Below are 22575 nucleotides of genomic sequence, written 5' to 3'. Positions count from 1 at the left end.
GTGATACATTCTTAACTATGGGAAATTGTGGCATCATAGCAAGTCACGCCCGAGATCCATTATAGCTTATAAAAGTAAATCTCAATTTAGACGCATCGCTTGCTCTGATTGATATCACTTGGGAACCTAAACGACAGTGGAATAGATTGAACTGTCCATATTAGCTATCTGAAGTCGATTATGGGTGGTGTCACTGCCCGTTGTGTATGGTATGTCCGATCCTTTGCGTACATTTACAGTATAGTGCCTTTTCACTATTCACAGATTCAAGCCTTATAAAATCTAACAATAGTTGTCTACAATGCATCGGATCAGTCGAATTTGCTTGTGGGACAATATAACCCGATATGGACTACTTCCTTGGAGGCTCAACTCAAGAGAGAAGTTGTCCAGTTTCCGGTGACATTGAACGTATCGCCACAATCCTACATTCTCCATCTTCCTCCAACCAGGCAAAGGGACCAACCTGCGTCTTACACCCTCTGTAACTTAATATTTTCCCGGTGACATACACTCCACCAGGTATATGAAATATTTTACAGTTAATAGTTTCTGTAACGTTATTGCCATTTGTGTATGATTTCGAGTCGATCAGTTTGATGGGTAGCTCATCACCTACATTAACGTTAATGTAGCTCCTGTCAGGGGCAATGGAAACTCGGCCGCCTTTCACTTTTCTGTTTTGATGTCAGATTTAAGGCTGTAACGATACAAGTCACAGACGGCCAGCAGAAAAAATAAAATCTTGCTAATGTTGGTTACCCCATAGTCGACAGGGTCTGTAAGTTTGTCGTCATTAGCCAGCTAGCATTGTCAGTGTTGGGGTAGCGTTAGCGGCAATCATTAAACTGATGCATTTAGCATGCAGCAAGCTAGCTAACGTTAGCAAAGTCAAACTGCTGTGGTTGATAATAGCGATCTTGATGCTGGAGAGAGGTCAAACGTTGTCACAGCCAGAAAGATTTTGTCCTAAATCGCACGTCTTATTGAGGCGGATCGATAGTTTAACGAGAGAATGGATGATCTATAACTAACATTTACCGGCTAAGGTGAACAGTTAACGTTAAAGCCACAGCCGGTTCGTTAGCTGCGTAATTCAAGCTAGCTAACATTTGTACTGAAGTTAACCCTGAAACATAAAGCTATATATACAAACAAACAGCCTTATCGTAAGAGATCGTTTGTGGATTAAACACTGAATATGTTTAGCATGTGTAGCATCCTACAAACGGTACAAAACACCGCGTCCTGTTGGAATTACAGGCAAAACATCACCAACTTGCTTATGATATTATTTCACGCTCCTCTGTTAACTTGTATTTTCTGCGTTAATGTTGTCACTTGGTATTTGTTGTTAATTTATGGGGACGATTGGCCAAATATAGACAACCCTATGTTGACATCAACTATATAGCCAAAAGTATATGGACACCTGAACATTTCACCCATACATGATTGTTAAATATTTTATTCTATTCTATTCATTTGGTATAACAGCATCCACTCTTCTTTGAAGGTATTTCACAATATATTGTGGAAAATGTCTGCTAGGGATTAATTGCTCCCATTCAGTCCAATCACAATTATAATTGTAGTCGCAATCTGCAGCAGCCATTCATTAATTGTACTCTGCTGGTTATTCTAACTTTGCAGCAATAGAAACTTGTACAGGAGTTACCTCCAAACAGTGCTGACATTGCTTCCTGAGGCAGTTTGGGACTCGCTAGTGAGTGTTGCAACCAAGGATTTGAAATGATTTGTTGTGCATGTCAGCACTTGAGGAGCCTGTAATCTTGAGATCTGCAGAATAATTAGAAAAGAGAGATATGTTAACAAGTATACAGAGAGAGATGCCATGCATCTGTATCTGTATTTGAATATTAATTGATACTGGAAGATGAAATCCAAAATATTAGTATTGCTGTGCACTTTTCAGTGTAGTATTGAAATGCAGTCTGAATCTATATATACTACTTTCACGTTACAAATATGAATCAAAAAGCCATTTCAGCAAATAAACTGGGAAGGCTCTAAGGGAATCATTATTCTAAAGTGTGCTGATGCGATTCATTTGTGTATTTCTGTACAGACTTAAAGAATCACAACCATGACGGACTCCAAATATTTCACAACAAACAAAAAAGGTGAGTAAGGAAGGCAGTGGTGCTGAAAAATCTGACCAGCTCATTTGAATGTGTTGTTATTTCTCATTTTCACGCTGTCAAGTGAGGAATTTATTTAACCCTTAAACCTTCAGTTTCCTTCAATTTCTACTTCAAGTAGCTTTAAGATTGAAAAAAGAAACATCTGATTGCTCACTATCTGACAGTAGATATTCAAACTGTGCTGCAGACAACAATTTGCGATTCCTCTTTCAGGGGAGATCTTTGAACTGAAGGCTGAGCTGAACAATGAGAAGAAGGAGAAAAGAAAAGAGGCAGTGAAGAAGGTCATTGCAGCTATGACCGTTGGCAAGGATGTCAGGTACAGTAGAAGACTTGAACTCTGACATAAACCAGAAATTTAGTAAGTAATATTTTGAAAAGTTAAAAAAAAATGAGCATCCCCACACAGAAGGTTCACTTTCTTTCACCACTTCCAGACTGTCAAACAATACTTGTGAGAGTATGTATTGGCCTTTAGGGTGACTTGTTTTATTACATGATGTAAACATAAGAACAGCCTTGAATCCTCATGCTGTAAAATTTCACCAAGAACTTTGGCTTTGTTTTCAGTTCTTTGTTCCCAGATGTGGTGAACTGCATGCAGACTGACAACCTGGAGCTGAAGAAGCTGGTTTACCTCTACTTAATGAACTACGCCAAGAGCCAGCCTGACATGGCCATCATGGCTGTCAACAGCTTTGTCAAGGCAAGGCCCTAAATGGTTTTAACTGTGTATAATTCTTCCTAAACTGTGATTATATCTTCACAGAGGCAGATTATGCAATTTCCCCACTGAGGGACTCATAAAGGATTCTCTTATCTTATCTTATAGATCCAGCAAATAAGTGCATGAACTTGAGGGTTACAATGGGAGCATTTGAGCTGCGCCGTCTTGGATTTTAGTGGGACTGTACTTTCCATATTTGGCGAAGAGATGGTTACTCTACAAGTCAGCCGGGGTCAGCTGGCCAAGAACCCGGCCACTTAGCTCGGCGCAACCGAGCTAGCCTAAGGCTAATCAGCTAGGCTAATCAGCTAGGCTAACAAGCTAAGCGGCAGCTACACGCAGCTCCCCGAGTCCGACCCGACTAGCTCGACCCGTGCGACCGCGACACACAGCATACAACAGAGATCATAATGTTGCTGCTGTGTTTTAAACATGACTATTTCAGATAGAGAGATTTTAGGTGGAGTTGTGGGGGAAATTTATTTCTAGCCTATTATTTAACTGTGAAACAATCATTATTATTTCATATTGATAAAACATATTAAAACCTTAAAAACATTATTATTGTTGTTGTCATTATTGTTAATGATAACAATAAATATATATATATATATAAAAATGTTTAACATTTACCGGCTTTCACCGCTGCCTCCATCCACTATCCACGTATAGTTACAATTACAGCAGCACACCGCCGCTTACTGACGGAGCTGCTCTGTCCATGCAATGTCGGACTTTTTAAACAGAAAAATGAGACGAAATAAACTTGTAGCCTAGTATTCCCGCAACAAACGGACTCTGAGAGCACGGAACACACCGCAACAGCGTTCCTAACATTAGCTACTCCGGTCCTCTATCTGTATCGGCAGCGACCATAAATCAGCAATTGCTAAATATGCTAATACATGCTAATTAGTGCAAACATCCAGGTAAAATAGTGAGAATTCACTTACCGAAAAAACCTCAACACAGACTCCTTTGACGGTCGGTTAGTTCAGTCCACACTACAACAAGCCATATTGTCACAAAAACCTATCCCAACATTGGCAAACAAACACGGACACTGCAGCCCCTGTTAACCGCTGTAGCCGCCTAGCCCGGCCGACGCTTTAGCAAAGACCTAACTGCCAGTGCCTGTGTATGGGGTTGTCACTCAACGTAACCACGCCCTAATTTATGTAAGAAGTTTAAGCCTAAATAACACTAAAACGGTTGTTTTAGTGTTCACGGAGGTGGAAACTATCAATCGAGAGCAAAAACAAAAAAATGACCAGGCTGTAAATATGTTTTTTTAGGCTGTAAAGTTGGCTATTTTAACATGGGGGGTCAAAGGAGAATTGCTCACTTCTGGAGCCAGCCCCCAGCGGCAGCCGAGGAAGTGCAGCTTTTTGAACGCGGAAGTGATTCTCACTGCTGAAACCTACAACTCCCCCCTTGGTTTAAAACCAAAATGCTTTACTTGTCTTGCTCTCCAGGACTGTGAGGACCCCAACCCTCTCATCCGGGCTCTGGCCGTCCGCACTATGGGCTGCATCCGGGTGGACAAGATCACTGAGTACCTGTGTGAGCCTCTAAGGAAGTGCCTGAAGGATGAGGACCCATATGTGAGGAAGACTGCAGCTGTTTGTGTGGCGAAACTTCATGACATCAATGCCCAGATGGTGGAGGACCAGGGCTTCCTGGACTCCCTGAGAGATCTGATTGCTGACTCAAATCCCATGGTAGGTGCCACATGGGCCTTACTTTCTTTGCTTTTCATTTTGTGCCAGTAAAGTCATGAATTTGGGTAGAATTTGGCATGTACAGTGGGGTCTAAAAGTCTGAGACCACTTTCCTATTCAAGTGAATAGGATTTTTACAGCAGTTTAAAAAAAAAAAAAGAAATCTGCTTGCTTTGCATTATTTGTCCTAGAGGAAATGTTTTGACTGCTGTCTGAGTTTCATTTGAATTATAGTGGCAAGCAGTAGTAACAGCTACAGAGTTATCCTTAAAAGTTCTCATCACAGAACATCTCTGTCTTTTAGGTTGTAGCCAATGCAGTTGCTGCCCTGTCAGAGATCAGCGAGTCTCACCCCAACAGCAACCTGCTGGACCTCAATCCCCAGAACATCAACAAGCTGCTGACGGCCCTCAACGAGTGCACAGAGTGGGGACAGATCTTCATCCTGGACTGCCTGTCCAACTATAACCCCAAGGATGAGCGCGAGGCCCAAAGGTAGCAATCATGTTGACAAAATAAAATGCATTTAAATGTAATTTGTTAACTATACTTTGCTGATTCTCACCACTCCCCGTTTCCTTTTCAAAGCATCTGTGAGCGTGTCACTCCCCGGCTGTCTCACGCCAACTCAGCAGTGGTGCTGTCAGCTGTCAAGGTGCTGATGAAGTTCTTAGAGCTGCTGCCCAAGGACTCAGACTACTACAACACCTTGCTGAAGAAGTTATCCCCACCACTTGTCACCCTGCTCTCCGGAGAGCCCGAGGTCCAGTATGTGGCTCTGAGGAACATCAACCTCATTGTCCAGAAAAGGTGTGTGATTACAAACACCAGAAACTGGGTTGTATTTTTAGCTGCAGTGGATTTCATCGCTACTACTCAGAATATGGTGTATTAGCTTGAATGCAACCTGACCTCCCCTTTGGCAATAGGTTTTTTTGAATTAAGACTTTAAATGAATTGCAATAAGAGCAGGTAGGTGGTGTCAAATATTCAGGTCCATAACATAATGATGTCCCCTTGAATACAGTCACACTCAAATTCCTCAGTGACTTGTTTCTTTTGGATCAGGTCTTTCCACAGGCTAATATGTAATGTGTTCATGTGTGCAGGCCTGAGATCCTGAAACAGGAGATCAAGGTGTTCTTTGTCAAGTACAATGACCCTATCTATGTTAAACTGGAGAAACTGGACATCATGATCCGCTTGGCTTCTCAGGCCAACATCGCCCAGGTACCCTACATGAAACACAACTAACTGTTTTTAATGTTTAAATCATGTTGCGTGTTGTTAAACGAATGTCAAACTAAAATGCTTAAAACTAAACAAAAAAAAATTAATATACTATATGTGTGGTGATGTGTCTACATACAGTATATTCCACTGCTGTCACTTTCAGGTGCTGGCTGAACTGAAGGAATACGCCACAGAGGTGGATGTTGACTTTGTGCGCAAGGCTGTAAGAGCCATCGGACGTTGTGCCATCAAAGTGGAGGTAAGAAATTTCACCATCACTGATATTTACGCTCCAGATGTCTCACGCATGTGAGCACAAGAATCTTAATTCACTTCAGTCTTTCAGTCTCTTCAGTCAACAGAGCATGTCAAAGGTTCATTCTTCTGTTTGTGTGTACCTCCTCGCTGCAGTGTAATAGGGATTATAAATCTGTTTTTCACAGAAACAGCATTAAGTTTTAAATCCACTTTAAATCTGCTCCAGTACCAACAGCTTGGCCTTGTCAGTCCTTTGTAATATGTCTTAAACCATGCAATAGAAGTCTGACTGCAGTTATTTTGAGTTATTTTGACCTTTTTCCCCAAGTAATGGTGACATGGTGCCTCTGTCATGTTTATCTCCAGCAATCAGCTGAGCGCTGTGTCAGCACCCTGCTGGACCTGATCCAGACCAAGGTCAACTACGTGGTTCAGGAGGCTATCGTGGTCATCAGGGACATCTTCCGCAAGTACCCCAACAAGTATGTTTTCCCACTGAACCCCTGAGAACTGCTCAACAAACAACAACTACCTAACCAGTCCATGACTTAAACTTGTTAGTTGACGTAGTTGACATCCAGGACTGTGGCTTGTGCATGTCCAGATGTTATATGCTGGATAACTAGTCAGTCTTTCAATGCAAATGCCTTTATGTCTATCTAGCTTTTATAATACATTGTACACTGAAGCTGTAAGGTGCTTGTAAAGTTTTCCTCTGACCACTGAGATACTGGTGCTCTTCAGGTATGAGAGCATCATTGCCACACTGTGTGAGAATCTGGACTCTCTGGACGAGCCTGATGCTCGTGCTGCCATGATCTGGATTGTTGGCGAGTATGCAGAGAGGATCGACAATGCTGATGAGCTGCTGGAGAGCTTCCTTGAGGGCTTCCATGATGAGAGTACTCAGGTGGGTTCATTGCAATCCACATTGCTGTTTCCACATGGAACCATAACAGCGTGGACATCACCAGACTTGGTCTTACACTGTGTGCTTTGATTTACAGGTCCAGCTCACTCTGCTGACTGCCATTGTCAAGCTGTTCCTTAAGAAGCCATCAGAGACTCAGGAGTTGGTGCAGCAGGTCCTCAGTCTGGCCACTCAGGTTAGTCAGATCTTTTATTGTGAAGAAGTGATTTATTAATTCACTGCTGAATAACGGTGCCTGTTTTTTCTCTGGAAACACACTGTAGCTTTCTTTGGTATATCAAAGTATTTTCTCCTTTTTTCAACTGATTATTTGTTTTAGGTTGGATTTCTCTCAGCTACCACCACAGTAACAGCTTGTCCGTCTGTGGTCCTCAAGATCTAATTCCTTCAGTGAAACAAAAATCTAATTACAGCATGTGTATTGTCCTCTCCTCTTCCTCTGCAGGACTCTGACAACCCTGACCTGCGTGACAGGGGCTACATTTATTGGCGCCTTCTGTCTACCGACCCCGTGACTGCCAAGGAGGTGGTGTTGTCAGAAAAGCCCCTGATCTCAGAGGAGACAGACCTGATTGAACCCACCCTACTGGACGAGCTCATCTGCCACATCGGCTCTCTGGCCTCTGTCTATCACAAACCCCCCAGTGCCTTTGTGGAGGGCAGCCACGGAATCCACCGGAAGCACCTTCCTGTCCAGCACAGCAGGTCAGACTTACAGACACTATGCACATTGCGACGGATTATATTTATTCAGAGGATTTAAATGTTTGAATTAGATTAAACATATATAAAAATGGCAATGATAAGCGGTAGTGGTGGACAATATGATAATATATACAGTGAAATGTATACATATGTCAGCCTCCATTGATTTGTCATACCATTTATACCATGGGAAGTATCTCTTTAATGTCTATATAGTGGGTAAGTTGCAAATCAGTGATTTGTGTCAAGTTAAAGGTTTTGTTGAAACCAGTAGCAATTACATTTAAAAAAGTTTGCCTTTTTCCTTCCCATGTAAAGTTTCTCTATTAACAATTTAAAGCCATTTTTGCTGTGTCATCTATGTGACACACAGTTGCAGTGCTGTGAAATGCAGCGTCAATTTAGGAATGGATACAGTACATGAACACTCCAGTCCATATTTCATAGCACGTTCATGCTCTACCAACTGTTCCAGAGAACAGGATATTACCCAACACCCTGAAGATATTGCACCATGTCTCAACGATATTCAATAAGTAAGAAATATCTTTTGTGAAAGAGGATCCAGTGCTTCTTACAAACAGAAAATTGTGGATGAAAGGTTTCATTTGGTCACAGTCAAACTGCATTTGTTTTTTCTTGTGCTGTTCAATAAGGAGTTTCTGTCCACACCAAGTAGAGGACTGAAAAATTACATGGATTACATGGACTGAAAAACTCATGGAAAATCATGATCGACAGTCATCCCTGTGGAAGTTTGAATTTGAGAGTCAAAACATTTCTGTTTGTAATCGATCATTTTAAAATGCCGTTCCTTTACCAGTCTTTTGTTTTCTGTCCTGTGACAGCATTGATACAGGTGAGAGCCCAGTGAGTGGAGGGCCAGCAGCTGCCATGGACCAGCCACATGTGATCCCCAGCCAGGGTGACCTACTGGGTGACCTGCTCAACCTGGATCTTGGCCCTCCGGTCAATGTGCCCCAGGTCTCCTCCATGCAAATGGGTGCAGTGGACCTTCTGGGAGGAGGCCTGGACAGCTTGGTAAGCTTGATGTCTCAGACACACACAGATTACAGACACTCATAATACAAAATCTGTAGAGCTACGCACTTGTCTTTTAACATACAATCTCCATTCTTTTTTTAAAAACATGCTAAAAAACCAATGGGTTTGGGGTCGTGTGTCACAGACAGTGTAGGGAAGCCAGGAAAAAGAGAAGAGTCAAAATAGCATGGTATATTTTAGTCTTTATGCCTCTGTGTTGGTGACAGATGTGGCCAGAGACATTATGTTGTTGGGTTGTCCTTCTCTCCCATTCTCCTGAATGTGATGTCTCAGGAACACCTGGAAGGACTTCCTTCAGATTTTTCATGGCCATCACAAGCTGACAGGATTGTGCGATAGTGTGGGAACACACTATTCTAGTACAATTCTGATTTGCAGACAGTCATCAAATAAACAATGAGAGAGGTTTTGCAGTCTGTTTTTTAAAACTCTATGACTCAGCATCTTGGCAAAAGTTCCTCATTTACCCAGAAGAAAGCGCCAAAATGTTGGCTCATGTCTTATTCTTACTGTTGAACATAAAAACTCTTTGAGCATGAAAGGAAAGACTCCTGATTATAAATGAAATTTTGTTCCTTGGAGTTATATTGTCCATGTAAGTGTGCCTGTAATTTAAATTGGTAAATACTTTTTTTTTGATACCTTTGCTGTAATATAACAAAAATTAGTCTGGCCCTGAAAAAAATCTGAATAGATTTGATGCATTAATACATTAATAAATGTAAGTATTTTTCCAACATAGAGCTAAATTTAGCCTTGCTGTATCTTTGCTCTGTTAATGATCACTTCTCCACTTCCCCAAGGTGCTGGAATAACTGGACTTCTTGATAATCTGGTTGCAGATTTTAAAGCCTTATTTTAATGTCTAAAATACCATGTGAAGTCACAATTCTCCCAGAAAGTGAGGGCTCCTCTTGATGGGTTGCGGTTGCTAAGAAAGTCTCTGTCTCTGTCTTTGTTTGTGTGTTTGGTCTGTCTGTGATGTTTGGATGCTGTCTTTGGGGGCCTCTCTCCTCTCCTGTAGCTGGGGGGAGACCTGGGCGGAGGTGTTGGGGGAAGTCCAGCAGTAAGTGAAGCCCTTCTGTTTGGCAGCCTGCCTGTCTGCATGCTGCATGCTTCCTGACTTTAACCCACCACACTCTCAAAGCAACTTCTTCATGTTTTTAAACCTGGTTTCTCTGTCTCACATTCACATAATGTCATTGATCTTGCTCACATTTTCTCTGTCATAAGGGTTTTGGCTAACAACACAATCTTGATATGGCTGATTTTTTCATTTTTTCCTCATAATCACTGAAGAGTTTAACTGATTGTTTCTTCCTTTGGCATGACCTATTATTTTCAGTGTGCTTCTCTTTATAGATTGTCAAGTAGCCAGTGGTGCTAGTGATGAATTTATAGTTACTTAGACTGTGTGTTTTGTGTGTGTGTTTTCGTTGTGATTGCTTTAGGTGGGACAGAACTTCATCCCCTCATCTGTCCCCAGTACTTTTGCTCCGTCACCTACACCAGCACCTCCAGCTGTCAGCAGCGGCCTCAACGACTTGTTTGAGCTTTCCACAGGCATGGCCATCACCACTGGAGGCTACATAGCCCCAAAAGCAGTGAGTTCACACAGCTTCAGTCTGAGCAAGCAGGCCGGAATTCTATTGAATAATGGGTAACACAACGTGTGGTTAAAGAGAATATGACGTCTATACTATCTGCAGAATTGATGACACTGGTGCTTTTTAATCAGGTGTGGCTGCCTGCAGTCAAAGCCAAGGGACTGGAGATCTCTGGAACCTTCTCACGCCGCCAAGGCCACATGTACATGGACATGACCTTCACCAACAAGGCCCTGCAACACATGACCGACTTTGCTATCCAGTTTAATAAGAACAGGTCAGTGAGATGACTCACAGGAAAAGTCATTTTCAACTATACTATCACTACGATCAAGCTGAACCTCTCTAAGACAGCGGAACAACAATCTTGTTTGTTGGTTTGTTTGTTTCCTGCCTGTAGTTTTGGGATGATTCCCACCAGTCCTCTGCCCGTTCACACTCCTCTGATGCCCAGCCAGAGTATTGAGATCTCATTGCCTCTCAACACCATTGGGCCAGTCATGAAGATGGACCCGCTCAATAATCTGCAGGTACCGAAGGACTCACTCACCAGCAACAAATACATTTGACTAACAGCAGAACACATTGACAAACACAACATCTCACTGTCAATCTGTGATTGATTCTCTCCTGTACTTGTTGTTTTGTGATCTTACTTTAGGACGGAAGGAGTTGATATGAAAAACAGTTTCTGCTGTTATTTAATTTCTGGTGTCACATGGACTAATATGATCACAATTTAAACCCCAGCACATCTCAGCCACGCAGAGCATGTATGACTAAACTGACATTCCTTTATTTTTACTTGTGCGCAGGTGGCTGTGAAGAACAGCATTGACGTCTTCTACTTCAGCGTACTCATCCCTCTCAACATATTCTTTGTTGAGGATGGAAAAATGGGTATGATTGTTACTCAGCGCTTTATAAAACAACATCACATCTCTGGTCACACCACCAGTATCACACCACAACATCAGTGGTAAAAAAAAATATCTTCCACAGCCACTGAAGAAAGACTAAAATATTATTTGGAAAATGTTTATGGATATAGTTCTGCTTTATAAAATTACTTACTCCAGAGTTTAAGATGGAAAACATCACTGTGAAATTTCTGAAATTAAAAAAATTAAATTACAAGAACTGTATCCATGGAAGAAAATAATCGTCCTGAAGATCTCAATTTTATAAGCAACTGAAAACCTAATTGTGAAATTGAATTTCTTCTGAATTTTTATGTTAATACTTCTGAATTTAGTGCACTGAAATATGTTACTTTGAAAACCATCACCCCGTAAATCAATTCTTTGCTTCCACATTACTAATGTCAAAATGTTTGTTTGTTTTCCTTCCTCAGAGCGACAGGTGTTCCTGGCTACCTGGAAAGACATCCCCAATGAGAATGAGCTGCAGTATCAGATAAAGGAGTGCCACCTAAATGCAGGTAAGTAGGTTTGAGAATACATTTTGAGGTAAAGGAGATTTTTTTTTAGATTTGGTCGCTGTTTGAATACAAATTACTTTATACTACTCTTAGTATTAGCCAAGTGCGTTTTCTCCAACGGATCTGTTTTCACTTGTTTTGTTCAAGAAATGCAACCATCTCATATAAAACACGACATCAGCTGATCAGTTTAGTTTGCCAAGGTACCAAGTCTGCACAATGGTGAGGAGCCAAAAGTGCAAGTCATTCAAAGATTCACACTTCTCTCCTGTGTTTTCTTTCTCCACCCACATGCCTGTCTTGGGATGCTTCAACATTTTCTCTCTGTACCTGAAGGACACCTTCAACTTCTTTCCTTTTATGAGCTGTCCTTAATTGTTCCACTATCACCTAGCAGCAGGATGGCTAACAACCCATGGTGGCTCTTCTTAGCAGCTCCCAGTGTTGTAGTATACCTGGTCAGCTTTACTGAAGTCTGAATGTTTCCAGGCGTGATTCATTAAAATCGTCATAGAGCCTGCTTACCTTTGATTCCCTGATAAACCTTTTGCCAGTCGTAGAGTTTGCATTAGCCCATGTTTACATTCGTGGTCGTACCTATAGTGATTACGCCTCCAGTAGAGATTACAGCCTCTTGTGTGTTTTTGTGTTTCATGTGGGTTCTCTTTGCTTCATAATTAGATGGTATCACCAGGTGAGGTTTTTCATTACCTGAGGTAACCTTGATTCTGGTCTTGCAGACACAGTATCAGGGAAGCTGCAGAATAACAACATCTACACCATTGCCAAGAGAAACGTAGAAGGCCAGGACATGCTGTACCAGTCCCTCAAGCTAACCAACGGTATCTGGATCTTGGCTGAGCTCCGCATTCAGCCTGGCAACCCCAACTACACGGTAGAGTATTAGATCATTTGTATGCAGCATAAGCAGTGTAACCTACTTTAGGCTCTTAAGACAGCATGTTTCAGACAGAGTGTGTATGCGTGAGGGTGTCTTCCATTGTAACTCTGTGATATCTCTGCTTTTACAGCTGTCTCTCAAGTGTCGGGCACCTGAGGTTTCTCAGTACGTCTACCAGATGTACGACTCTGTGCTGAAGAACTGACCTGCTCTAACTCTTCGCCACTTTGCTTCATCCTGACAACAAACAGCAGTGTTTCATTTTTTTTTTCTGTCACCTGAAGCTTTCTGCCAAAACAAGGGAATCCAAACGGTAAAATGATGGATACTGATTAAATCTGGAAATTGGAATCATTTTTCCTCTGAGAGAATCAACAAGGCAAATTTCACCAAGCTGTAGTTCTGTGTGATGTGCTGAAGTTAAACATACTGTTGATGTTTCCTTTATTTTGGCAGTTGAAAACCTTATTGAACTCTCCATTCTGATTTTTACCTCCTAGTGAAAACATGTCTACCATTCCATCCTTAACTTCGTGTCTTACTGTTGTGAAGATGTGACTGATTGTGAAACTGTCCTCAGTGGAAAAAAATATCTCCCCAGTTTCTATGAAGCCATTGTTTTGTTTTGTTTAGTTTGTTTTTTTGTACGATGTGGCTTCTTTTGGATTAGATTTATTTTGCTTCAGTTCACATGATAATACCAGTGTTGATTTATTCCTTTTGCAATTAATGTGAGAAGATTCAAAACCAGTAATGTGTTTGTCTGTTCTACTGCAGATTAGATTCCTGCAGGTCATGGCTTACAGTTACTTCCAGAGACAAATGACAAACATTATACATCGCAGTGAGCAGGATATGTATTGCTGTTTCTCCTGTCATGACTTCAACACAGCTTCTTGTATGTAATGGGATTACTTAACAGTTTTTGCAGCATATAGATAGAAACCTTAATACTTGCACCCTAAGTATGAAACATCGTACAATTTCTGAAAAGCTTTAAGTGAAATTCCAAAAATTGGAAAAAGAAAATACAGAGCAGAGATTACACAAATACGAGCACTAGTAACTCTAATGTAACTACTAAACCCTAATGTTTTACAGCAGATTCCCACCTGTAAATTACACACTGTCATATTTTTGACTGGAGCGACGCAAACTGTCGTAGAACAGTTGGGAAAACTCTGACTGGCAAGTAGTGTACTGCACATTTGTGGGTTTAAATTCCGGGACAAAATTGCAAGGTTGCCATTATTTTCCACTTGCATATCTTCTTCTTATTATCTGTCTTATTAGCTTGGAACCACTACACAAACCACAGCAGCTATTGATTATGTGTTCACACACCAGTGCCACTCCATTGTAAGAATGATACTTGCTAATTATTTTCAAATGTTTTTTTGTAATAGCCCTGTTAACTGCAACCACCTAGTTGTACACGGCTCTATACTCCTATAATTGTCATTCCTATTTATTGTGCATCTACCTCTGCGTTGATGTTGCAGTAGCTTCAATTCTGTAATGTGCTTTAAATGTTTTTTACCTTTTCTTTTGATGCCAGTGTTGTTTTTGTAATCTTCATGCCATAGTTGTCAAGCCAGTGGAAACCTGTGGCAAATAAGCCAAACGAGTCTCACAGGACTAAGCACTCACACAAATTAAATGCCAAGTTTATGTTTTAATACCCTTGTGTCAATATAACATAACCTACTAATGTTGGTGTTGTGTGTGCTATAGAAGATTAGAGTGCATACACACTAAGACCCAGAGTTTCCCTAGTACAGTGTAGTCCAGTGATGGTGTAGTTAGTGTAGCTAATAAATGAAAATGGAACGAAGCCTCTATCTATTCAGCAGAAAAGGCTTTTTTTCAGCGTATCAGTTGTGTTGTTGACACTATTTTCATACATGATGATGTAAAAATGCATTTATGTGCCTGCATGAGCTCCCTGTCCATGTGCTCTTTTTTTCATTTAGGCTGTGGATTTGCTCCACTTAAAAACTAAACGTCTCCCACCTCCATGTTTCTACTGTAGATCTCATGGTTTTTAAGCAGCATTGTCTTCAGCACTCCCACAAATAGTAGTATAGCCAAAACTGTTGCCAGCAATACAGAATGTATGGAGAGAGCTATCATAGCATCTTATGAAATGGAATATTTCTAGCGTCATTGCTGTATCCCCGTTGTAAATGATTTGTTATTGTCACAGTACCACATCTTATGTCAATAAATTGTCAAACTCACAATGCATCATTGTGTGTTCAGAAGTATTTACCACCATTGTCCCATGTCAGCAACTAGGATTGCTGACGCAGCTCTAATTTTAGTTTAACCATCATTTTGTCATTTAAATCTTTTCCAAACTCACCTCAGCCTATCGTACATGCTGACGTTGCCTACTGTAACTAAAAATCCTCCATAATAATTTCCACACTGACATGGTTTCAAAGCTAATGTCTTCTCATTTCTCACTCACATGGGTGCATCCCCTCCCTGTTAAAAATGACAAACAGAAAATGCACATCCTTCGAGCCGGACTTGAACCAGCGACCTAAGGATAACTGCCCTTTTGAACCTACAGTCCTCCGCTCTACCAACTGAGCTATCGAAGGAACCATGCACTGTTTGTGTGTTCAGCTTCTGCATGGAGCTACAAACAGACACCTAACTAAAAGGTTTTCAAAGAGTCAACATTACAGGGAGCTGATGATGAGTAAGGGCCATATGTCTTGTATTCGTTCTACATTTACACATGACCACAACCTCCCATTGACCGTATCGTATATACATGCCATTGTTCAGTTGTTTAGTGTAGGACTAAAGTCACAAAACAGCACATCCTTCGAGCCGGAGTTGAACCAGCGACCTAAGGATAACTGACACCTGAACCTACAGTCCTCCGCTCTACCAACTGAGCTATCGAAGGAACAGCAAGGTGTGTAATTGCTCAAGTTTTGTACAGAAATACAGATGCTTAACCAACCTAAGCTTTTCAAAGACTGTACAGGGAGTTGATCATGACGAAGGGCCACACTACATTATACTACATCTTTGTTTAACAGTTACACATGATGACTACGACCTCCCTCCACTATATTGTATTCATGCCAGGGTTTAGGTCAGCTTCTTGATCATGCAGCAAAGTGGAGAACCTTTTTTTTTTTTTGGTAAAGTCAAATCAAACAGTGAAGCCTTTGTCTCTGAAAACAACTGTCTTTACCAACAAAAAGCACATCCATCTACCTATGGGTAACTGCTGTCATGAATCTACAGTCCTCTGTTGTACCAGCTGACCTATTGAAGGAAACGTGCAACTGTTAATTGCTCGCCTTTTGCATGGAGATAGGACGCAACTCATTTCACTATGCAAAGACTGAACATTACATCCATTAATCAGAGTTTGCTTTTCAGATTACATCTTTCTTTACCATTTCAACATGATGACCACAACCTCCCCTTTGACACTGTTATCTGACAAAAAGCACATCCTCCGAGCCGGAGTTGAACCAGCGACCTAAGGATAACTGCCCTTTTGAACCTACAGTCCTCCTCTCTACCAACTGAGCTATCGAAGGAAGGATGCCATAATGTCCTTTCAGTTTTTGCATGGAGATAGAAGGTCACGCTCAAGATAGCCTTGAACCAGTGACCTAAGAATAACTGCCATTAAAAACCTACAGTGATAGAAACTAACTCTTAAGACAACTTCACTTGACTATGTTGAATACAAGCTTGCTTTTAAAAGACTTAACAGAATAAGCACTTGACAAGGCCCCACGACAAGGGGCCTTGTTTGTTTTGCTATACATCCCCTTGACTATGTAGTACGCATACCAAGGTTTAGTTCAGCTATTTAAGTTGCAGCAAAGAAAGGAAAAGGACATCCTTCAAGCCAGATGAACCAACGACCTAAGGATAACTACAATCACAAACCCATTGTCCTCCTCTGTACCAACTGAGCTATCGAAGGAAGCACGGAGACACTTTCTGTCGTCTGAACAAATCAAAAACTGGAAACCCTTCTTAAAATGGCTGTCTTTACATTCATATAAAGTGAACAGGCACGTATATCAAAGAAAAACACATCCTTCGAGCCGGAATTGAACCAGCGACCTAAGGATAACTGCTGTCACAAACCTACAGTCCTCCGCTCTACCAGCTGAGCTATCGAAGGAAGGCTGAAATCTAAAAAATTGACATGCATGGACATAGAAACTGACTCTTAAGGTAAGTTTGTTATGCCAAGACCAAACATTAAATCCATTAACCAAAGTTTGCTTTTCATAGACTCTACACTACAAGGACTTGATCATAACAAGGGGCCACATGCCTTGCTCAACATCTTCGTTTGACATTGGTGTGTAACTTTGTTTATGCACCAGTGTTGAGGTTGGCCACCTGTCAATCAAGTCGAAAAGCATGTGCAAGTTTTTGGTTTATTAAGGAAAATGTTTTGGCTAGTGAGTGGATGCTAAGAAGGAGGAGTTTTCACTTCGATTCTAAGCTTGTGAGGCACAGCTTGAAAGATGTAAAGAATGGAGGAGTGCAGTAGGAATAGTACAAAAACCTTGAGAAACATTCTTCTCACTCTTTTGAGAATTTCACATTTTATTAAAGTTTATATAAAATTTAAATATAATTGAAAATGCTATTAAATCATCTAGTAGAACTAAAATAGTGATCACAAAATATTACAAAATAACTGCTTGGATTTCATTGCACACTAGAGAAAATATCACATAATCCTGTGATGGAGAAGAACTTCTAAGGATAATAGTTTATTTTTCTTTTTTCTTTCTTTTTTTATATCACCACGACAGTGGTGATATAATGCTGCCTTCACATTTCCCTACAGGCTGTGCTTCTAACCTTATAAGCAACTGCTATTTAAGTTACGGTTTACTTTAATAATATCAACAGTGACATTGGAAAACCCCAAACTCTCAGCGTGTTTGCAGGAAGTTGCCATCAGGAGAAGTATTCAGTGGGACGGTCTGACCTCCCAGTTGCTGCGACATGGAGAATTTAAACTCATGGGCTTTCAGGTGTACCTACGGGGTGAACGGGCAGGGGACCTAGGGGACTGGGTAGGAGAATTGGTGTGCTTGGGGTAACTGGTGTAGCATGGTGGGCTGTCAAGTTCAGAGGGAGATCCAATACTGTTGCTGGACGAATCATCGATGGAAGGATCCTGCAAGACAAGACATCATCATCCAAAATAGATCCTCTCCTAAACAAAGTTAATTTGGTATAACAGTATTTATTTTGTGGGAAAGGTGGTGATATGGTTGTGTGTGGTGATATGTTGACCTCATCCCTGGCAAATGTGGCACCCCATCCTGGTAATGCTATAGTTGCTGCAGACTTGTAGCCTTCCTTTCTTTTGTGAGTCACAGAATAAAATCAAAGTGGTGATGCGAGAGATACCTTTTGCTGCAGGATGTAAAGTGAAGTTACTGTGTTTATTCCGTTGTGCTCTGTCATTTTTGGAAGCACATCATCTGTGGCAAAGCACAAAACATTTCACATTGGTCATTCATACACATTTCCTAATTTCTCGATAAGGGATTATTCAAGCCTCATCATCAAGTTGCTGTTTGCATGTTTTGTTATCACAGTGGAATATAAATTAAATATAACATATAATACCATACCTCTGTTAGGGATTGGTGAGCGATGAGAGTGATCATAAAATCTGGACAGAGGTTTTCTAGGTGGCTGTCTTGACCTAAAAAAGACAAAATGTTATCAGTGCATTAATGTCATGTTATAATTTTTGTTTAATTGCACTCCAGACCTGTGTTTCTAAAATCAGTCTTACACTCTTTAGGCTTGACTTGAAAGCCTAATTGCAGTTCTTACTTTTTGGAAGGTGTCCAGCAGGCACATACTGTTACCAAGGTGATGAGGAGGAAGATGCCTCCAGTTGAAAGAATGATATATAGGGAACTTCTTCCTGGTAGGATATTCAAGATGGCAGCTAATGAATATTAACAGTGAGCAGAACAAAACTGGAACATGCAAGAAAGGATTTTACATTATATGATTATTGAAGTATATTTGCAAAATCTGGCAGTAAAGCTGGGTTTAGCCATGCTAACAAATTAACACTGGCAGTGTTGGTCAGTTGGTCAGTTCACTTTAGTCCAGACTGAAATATCTCAACAACTCTACATGAGTTTAACTCTTGCTGGCACAGTAACACATGACTAAGACAGTATTACATACTGTAGACAGTCAGTCTGATAGGTAGGCTTGTCATATTGCCCACAGGATTCTCCACTGTGCAACTGTAGATGTCATCATCTGCCATCAATACCCGTGTGATGGTCAAGAGCTTCTGGTCAGGTGACAGCACAAATCTTGTCTCATTGGTCTGTGGCTTTCCACCTTTGAACCACCTATATGTAGTCCTGGTTCCATTGTCATGGGAGCAGTTGAGGATGATGTTTTCACTGAGCTCCAGTACTGATGAGGACTCCATGTCGATATAGGGCCTGGATATGGGTTCTAGTTATAGGCGAGAGTAGATACAATAGTTTTAACATGTAAACTGACAAGAAGGAATAGTAAACATGAGCTCTCAAATGTGCATTCATCTTTGTAATGGGTTTGTGCACTGCATGCATACTATAATATCCCTCTCTATGTAACTGTCGATAGACTGTTCTTGCTCACATCTGATCACGTCCTGCATTGACATTCTCAGACACGTGAGGAAGAATTGGCCTTATGTTTTTCCAGTTATCGCACTAATGCCTGAGCATCACAGTCATTAAATGTGCACTGTTGACCACAACTTACAACCCTACATACTGATGCGTTCCCCATAGATTTGTCACTTTGTCACTGGTCTGTACATGCTAATACCAACTCACCTGTGATAAGCTAATAACAGCTGTTAATATCGACCTTGCTATTTTATTGGTTTGGCCTTAGACTGGAGTGCAATGGAAGAACCAAGGTGTTGTTTTGCAGGTCAAACATAAATCATGCTCAAGTCCCAAGTGTGAAAGTACAACAAAAAAATTGTAGTACAATGTTGTGGAAATTGAGGAAAATTATGTTATGAATAATTACATTGAAGTAATGATATTTGGAAAATTCATGACATCTGGCTCATGGAAACATTGCATATTAATGTAGGTGGCTCTTAAGAGCCGTTTTAAAGATTTTATGGCATCAGTTGGCAGAAGATTGCATTTTTTGTAGCAGGGTAGGAAGAAAAGGACTCCTTGACTCAGACTGGCTCGGAGTCAAGGAGCCAGTCTCTCCCTCCTACTCTTCTTCAGGATACAGGTGACCTTCACTCAAGCTTCTGTGTGGGCAGAGCTGATGCCATTCTTTCACTATTACATTTTAAAAGCAGTTTTTGTTTGGTTGCCATTTCTGTTTCTTCACGAGCTGCCTCCACTCTGCTTCACAGGGTTTCCCTGTCCTATCAGCTACAACCTATCAGTCCATTAGTTAAGAGTAAGTGTTTCAAATCTGGTGTCAAACCAACACTCATCAAACTTGGGACTTAAGCTGGACTTGAGTCTTAAGTTAGACAGATGTATGTTCCCTAAAAAACAGGTGTAGACTAAAAAAAATGTGATTGTACCCTAAAATTGCCCAGACAAAATCATACAGTAGAACTTGTCCTCCTACCATCCACAGTGAGTGTGATGCTGCCCTCTCCTGTGAAGGTATCGTCTGTGATGGAGATCTCCACATCATAAATTCCGTCATCAGAGAGTCTGAGGTTGTGGAGAAGCAGTGTCCCATTTTCGAATACCAGGATACGGTCACGATACTCGGGCCTCAAGGTCCCAATGATCTCAGTTCCAATCGACTGGACAAGATTGACTGACTTTTCCCTCTTGAGCTCCCACTTGATGACCGGCTGGTCGAAGCTGAAACTACTGTAACGGACAGACAGAAGGGCCTCCCCTCCTACTATACCTCTGATGAGAGTGTTGGGGATAGTAATGTTCACTGCCAGCACCTCACCTGGAGAGAAACACAGAAGAAAAGTCACAGAGGTGTTCTGTTTTGCCAACTCTCATTGACATAAATGGGGTGGACAAAATTATAGAAACACCTGACAGTATACTGTAATACAGTTCAAAAGCCCTGTACGGCTACAGTTCTCACACGCAGGCGAGATGTAAATCGTCTACAGTGAATGATACAGTAGTTAACCACAGGCTAGTGTGGGCATCACGCCCCATCACTGCCATATACTGGAACCAGTTTGCATGGCAGATCCACATTACCATGGTAACAGCTGTCAGTCCTTGGGAAGGGCCAACAAAAGTGAGGATTGTTTGTTCAAATTTCCTTCTTGGCAGTTCATGAAAAGAGCACTGGGAGCAATCCAGATGCCATACTTGCTTTGCAGAAACAGAGCAGCTCAGTGACTCTGGTGCTAGCCACAACAATAGCAGGACAGGGACGAGACACATCCACAGCTGAAAATAACTAAACATCTGAAAACGCTGGTTGTCGCACAGCATGTAGGCACAGTATTTGTGCTACTTACAAAGGGTGGGCACAAGACTGTACAAGCACCCACATAGTCTGATGCAATCAAATACCCCAACAACAAATACCACCTTTGTGATGACTGTAATGCTCAGCTCTCAGAGCATTGTAAATTTAAGTTATCATAAAGTTCTGAGCATATGATATTGTACCAAACCCTGTAAATGCTCTGTTTGTATTGTATGTTTTAAGTCGTTTAAGCATGTTGTTAGCATTTTCTTCCAACTCCCAGCTATTATTTTCAGAGGACAAGCTATGCCAGGATTTGCAGTTTTGCAGTTGCAATACAACACAGCATTAGTAAGAAGCAAAGGGTTAATTCCAAAATATCTGCAAACTGTATTTTTGATTGCTTCATATTAAAACAAACATAAAACAAAATTTAAACAGTAATCAGACTTCATTAATCAGTCAGTACATATTTGCTGCATTGTAAACTATATGTGATCTGACTCTTTACACCGTCTTTCAGAGACATTTTGTAAACATGCAAGTGAAACATCATTGTTTTGTCTCACAAAACTATGAGATCCACTTAGAATAATGTCAGCCAAATGGGGCAGAACATCAGCAAATTGTAGAGCATTTTTACAGCAAATTCGAAAGAAGAAAATGCAACATACCTGACTTTAGGAAACCAAGAGACATGAATAGTAAAATCTGGGAAATTATTTTAGCTTTTGAAGGGGCCTCCTTCTCTGCCTTCATCTTGGGTCCCAAGCCTTGTTTTCCTCCCAGACGACCAGCATAATGACCAGCGTAATGTGACTCTGGGGAGGACAGAAGACACAGTCAGTCATTCAGGCTCTGTAGGGACTGAGCACACGCTGTTCCCAAAAGCCGCTGCAGGAACAGGACAAAAGTTTATGTGTATGGATTTCTGTTTTGTATGTTTGGTTAGCTTTATGAGTTAGCTTTGAAAGCACAGTCATGAGCTTCTTCAGTGTTCATTACAGAACAATATGAGCGTATCACTGTTGTGTCACTGTATCCTCTGGGAAGCAGGAGTGTACTCAGTAACTCTCATAGTAATCAAGCTGTTAGACTTTGGCATTTCTCATGTACAAGCTGATATTTTGGCCCTACGGTCAGGGCCCCATACAGTTAATTAAAACTTTACTTTGATGCATTTTCTTTGTTGTTTGGAGAGAGCAAGTGCATGTGTATGCCAAAAATATAAATCTGCTGGTGGCAATAGAGGAAACATGATGAGTATGCTTCATCATCTGGGGACTATGAATGCCTGTACAAACTTTCATGCCAATCCCTGTGATAGCTTTTTATAACCAGTAAATAAA

The 22575-nt window shown here is 41.1% G+C and overlaps 2 protein-coding genes and 4 non-coding genes across 7 annotated transcripts; 1 reads left to right on the top strand and 5 right to left on the bottom strand.

The window, feature by feature from the left end:
- The first annotated feature begins 417 nt into the window (after positions 1 to 417).
- Positions 418 to 14772, top strand: ap2b1 (adaptor related protein complex 2 subunit beta 1). Of its 2 annotated transcripts, XM_041051076.1 has the most exons (22): positions 418 to 522; positions 2090 to 2144; positions 2379 to 2484; positions 2736 to 2871; positions 4368 to 4613; positions 4918 to 5108; positions 5202 to 5423; positions 5723 to 5843; positions 6010 to 6105; positions 6471 to 6586; positions 6849 to 7014; positions 7112 to 7210; positions 7481 to 7740; positions 8589 to 8781; positions 9830 to 9871; positions 10257 to 10409; positions 10544 to 10689; positions 10813 to 10942; positions 11228 to 11312; positions 11767 to 11853; positions 12594 to 12748; positions 12885 to 14772. In XM_041051076.1, the coding sequence occupies exons 2-22, from the start codon at positions 2108 to 2110 to the stop codon at positions 12957 to 12959; spliced, it is 2862 nt and encodes a 953-aa protein (XP_040907010.1). In that variant the 5' UTR covers positions 418 to 522; positions 2090 to 2107; the 3' UTR covers positions 12960 to 14772. The 2 variants fall into 2 exon arrangements, with proteins under 2 accessions (XP_040907010.1, XP_040907011.1); XM_041051077.1 differs by lacking the exon at positions 9830 to 9871.
- A 502-nt stretch (positions 14773 to 15274) lies between these two features.
- trnay-gua lies at positions 15275 to 15363 on the bottom strand. The gene is given in 2 exon segments: positions 15275 to 15310; positions 15327 to 15363. It is a non-coding gene; the product is annotated as a tRNA-Tyr (tRNA).
- Positions 15364 to 15589: 226 nt separating this feature from the next.
- On the bottom strand, positions 15590 to 15677 carry trnay-gua. Its single transcript is given in 2 exon segments — positions 15590 to 15625; positions 15641 to 15677. It is a non-coding gene; the product is annotated as a tRNA-Tyr (tRNA).
- A 560-nt stretch (positions 15678 to 16237) lies between these two features.
- Positions 16238 to 16326, bottom strand: trnay-gua. Its single transcript is given in 2 exon segments — positions 16238 to 16273; positions 16290 to 16326. It is a non-coding gene; the product is annotated as a tRNA-Tyr (tRNA).
- A 510-nt stretch (positions 16327 to 16836) lies between these two features.
- trnay-gua lies at positions 16837 to 16925 on the bottom strand. Its single transcript is given in 2 exon segments — positions 16837 to 16872; positions 16889 to 16925. It is a non-coding gene; the product is annotated as a tRNA-Tyr (tRNA).
- A 480-nt stretch (positions 16926 to 17405) lies between these two features.
- On the bottom strand, positions 17406 to 22026 carry hepacamb (hepatic and glial cell adhesion molecule b). Its single transcript, XM_041051078.1, is given in 8 exon segments — positions 17406 to 17942; positions 18179 to 18252; positions 18406 to 18479; positions 18614 to 18707; positions 18980 to 19261; positions 20402 to 20743; positions 21901 to 21996; positions 21999 to 22026. Coding segments are annotated over 8 exon segments (1140 nt in total). The 3' UTR covers positions 17406 to 17792.
- Positions 22027 to 22575: the final 549 nt, after the last annotated feature.

The sequence above is a fragment of the Toxotes jaculatrix genome, chromosome 12 (assembly GCF_017976425.1).
Source record: "Toxotes jaculatrix isolate fToxJac2 chromosome 12, fToxJac2.pri, whole genome shotgun sequence".
NCBI lineage: Eukaryota > Metazoa > Chordata > Actinopteri > Toxotidae > Toxotes > Toxotes jaculatrix.
This window is presented reverse-complemented; position numbering and strand designations above follow the sequence as displayed.

Bases quoted from the DNA above. Each gene is read 5' to 3' on its own strand.
- ap2b1 (XM_041051076.1), top strand. From the start codon at position 2,108: ATGACGGACTCCAAATATTTCACAACAAACAAAAAAG. The intron at 6,106-6,470 runs GTAAGAAATTTC...GTTTATCTCCAG, and splicing joins GTTGTGCCATCAAAGTGGAG to CAATCAGCTGAGCGCTGTGT. The intron at 10,690-10,812 runs GTCAGTGAGATG...TCCTGCCTGTAG, and splicing joins ATCCAGTTTAATAAGAACAG to TTTTGGGATGATTCCCACCA.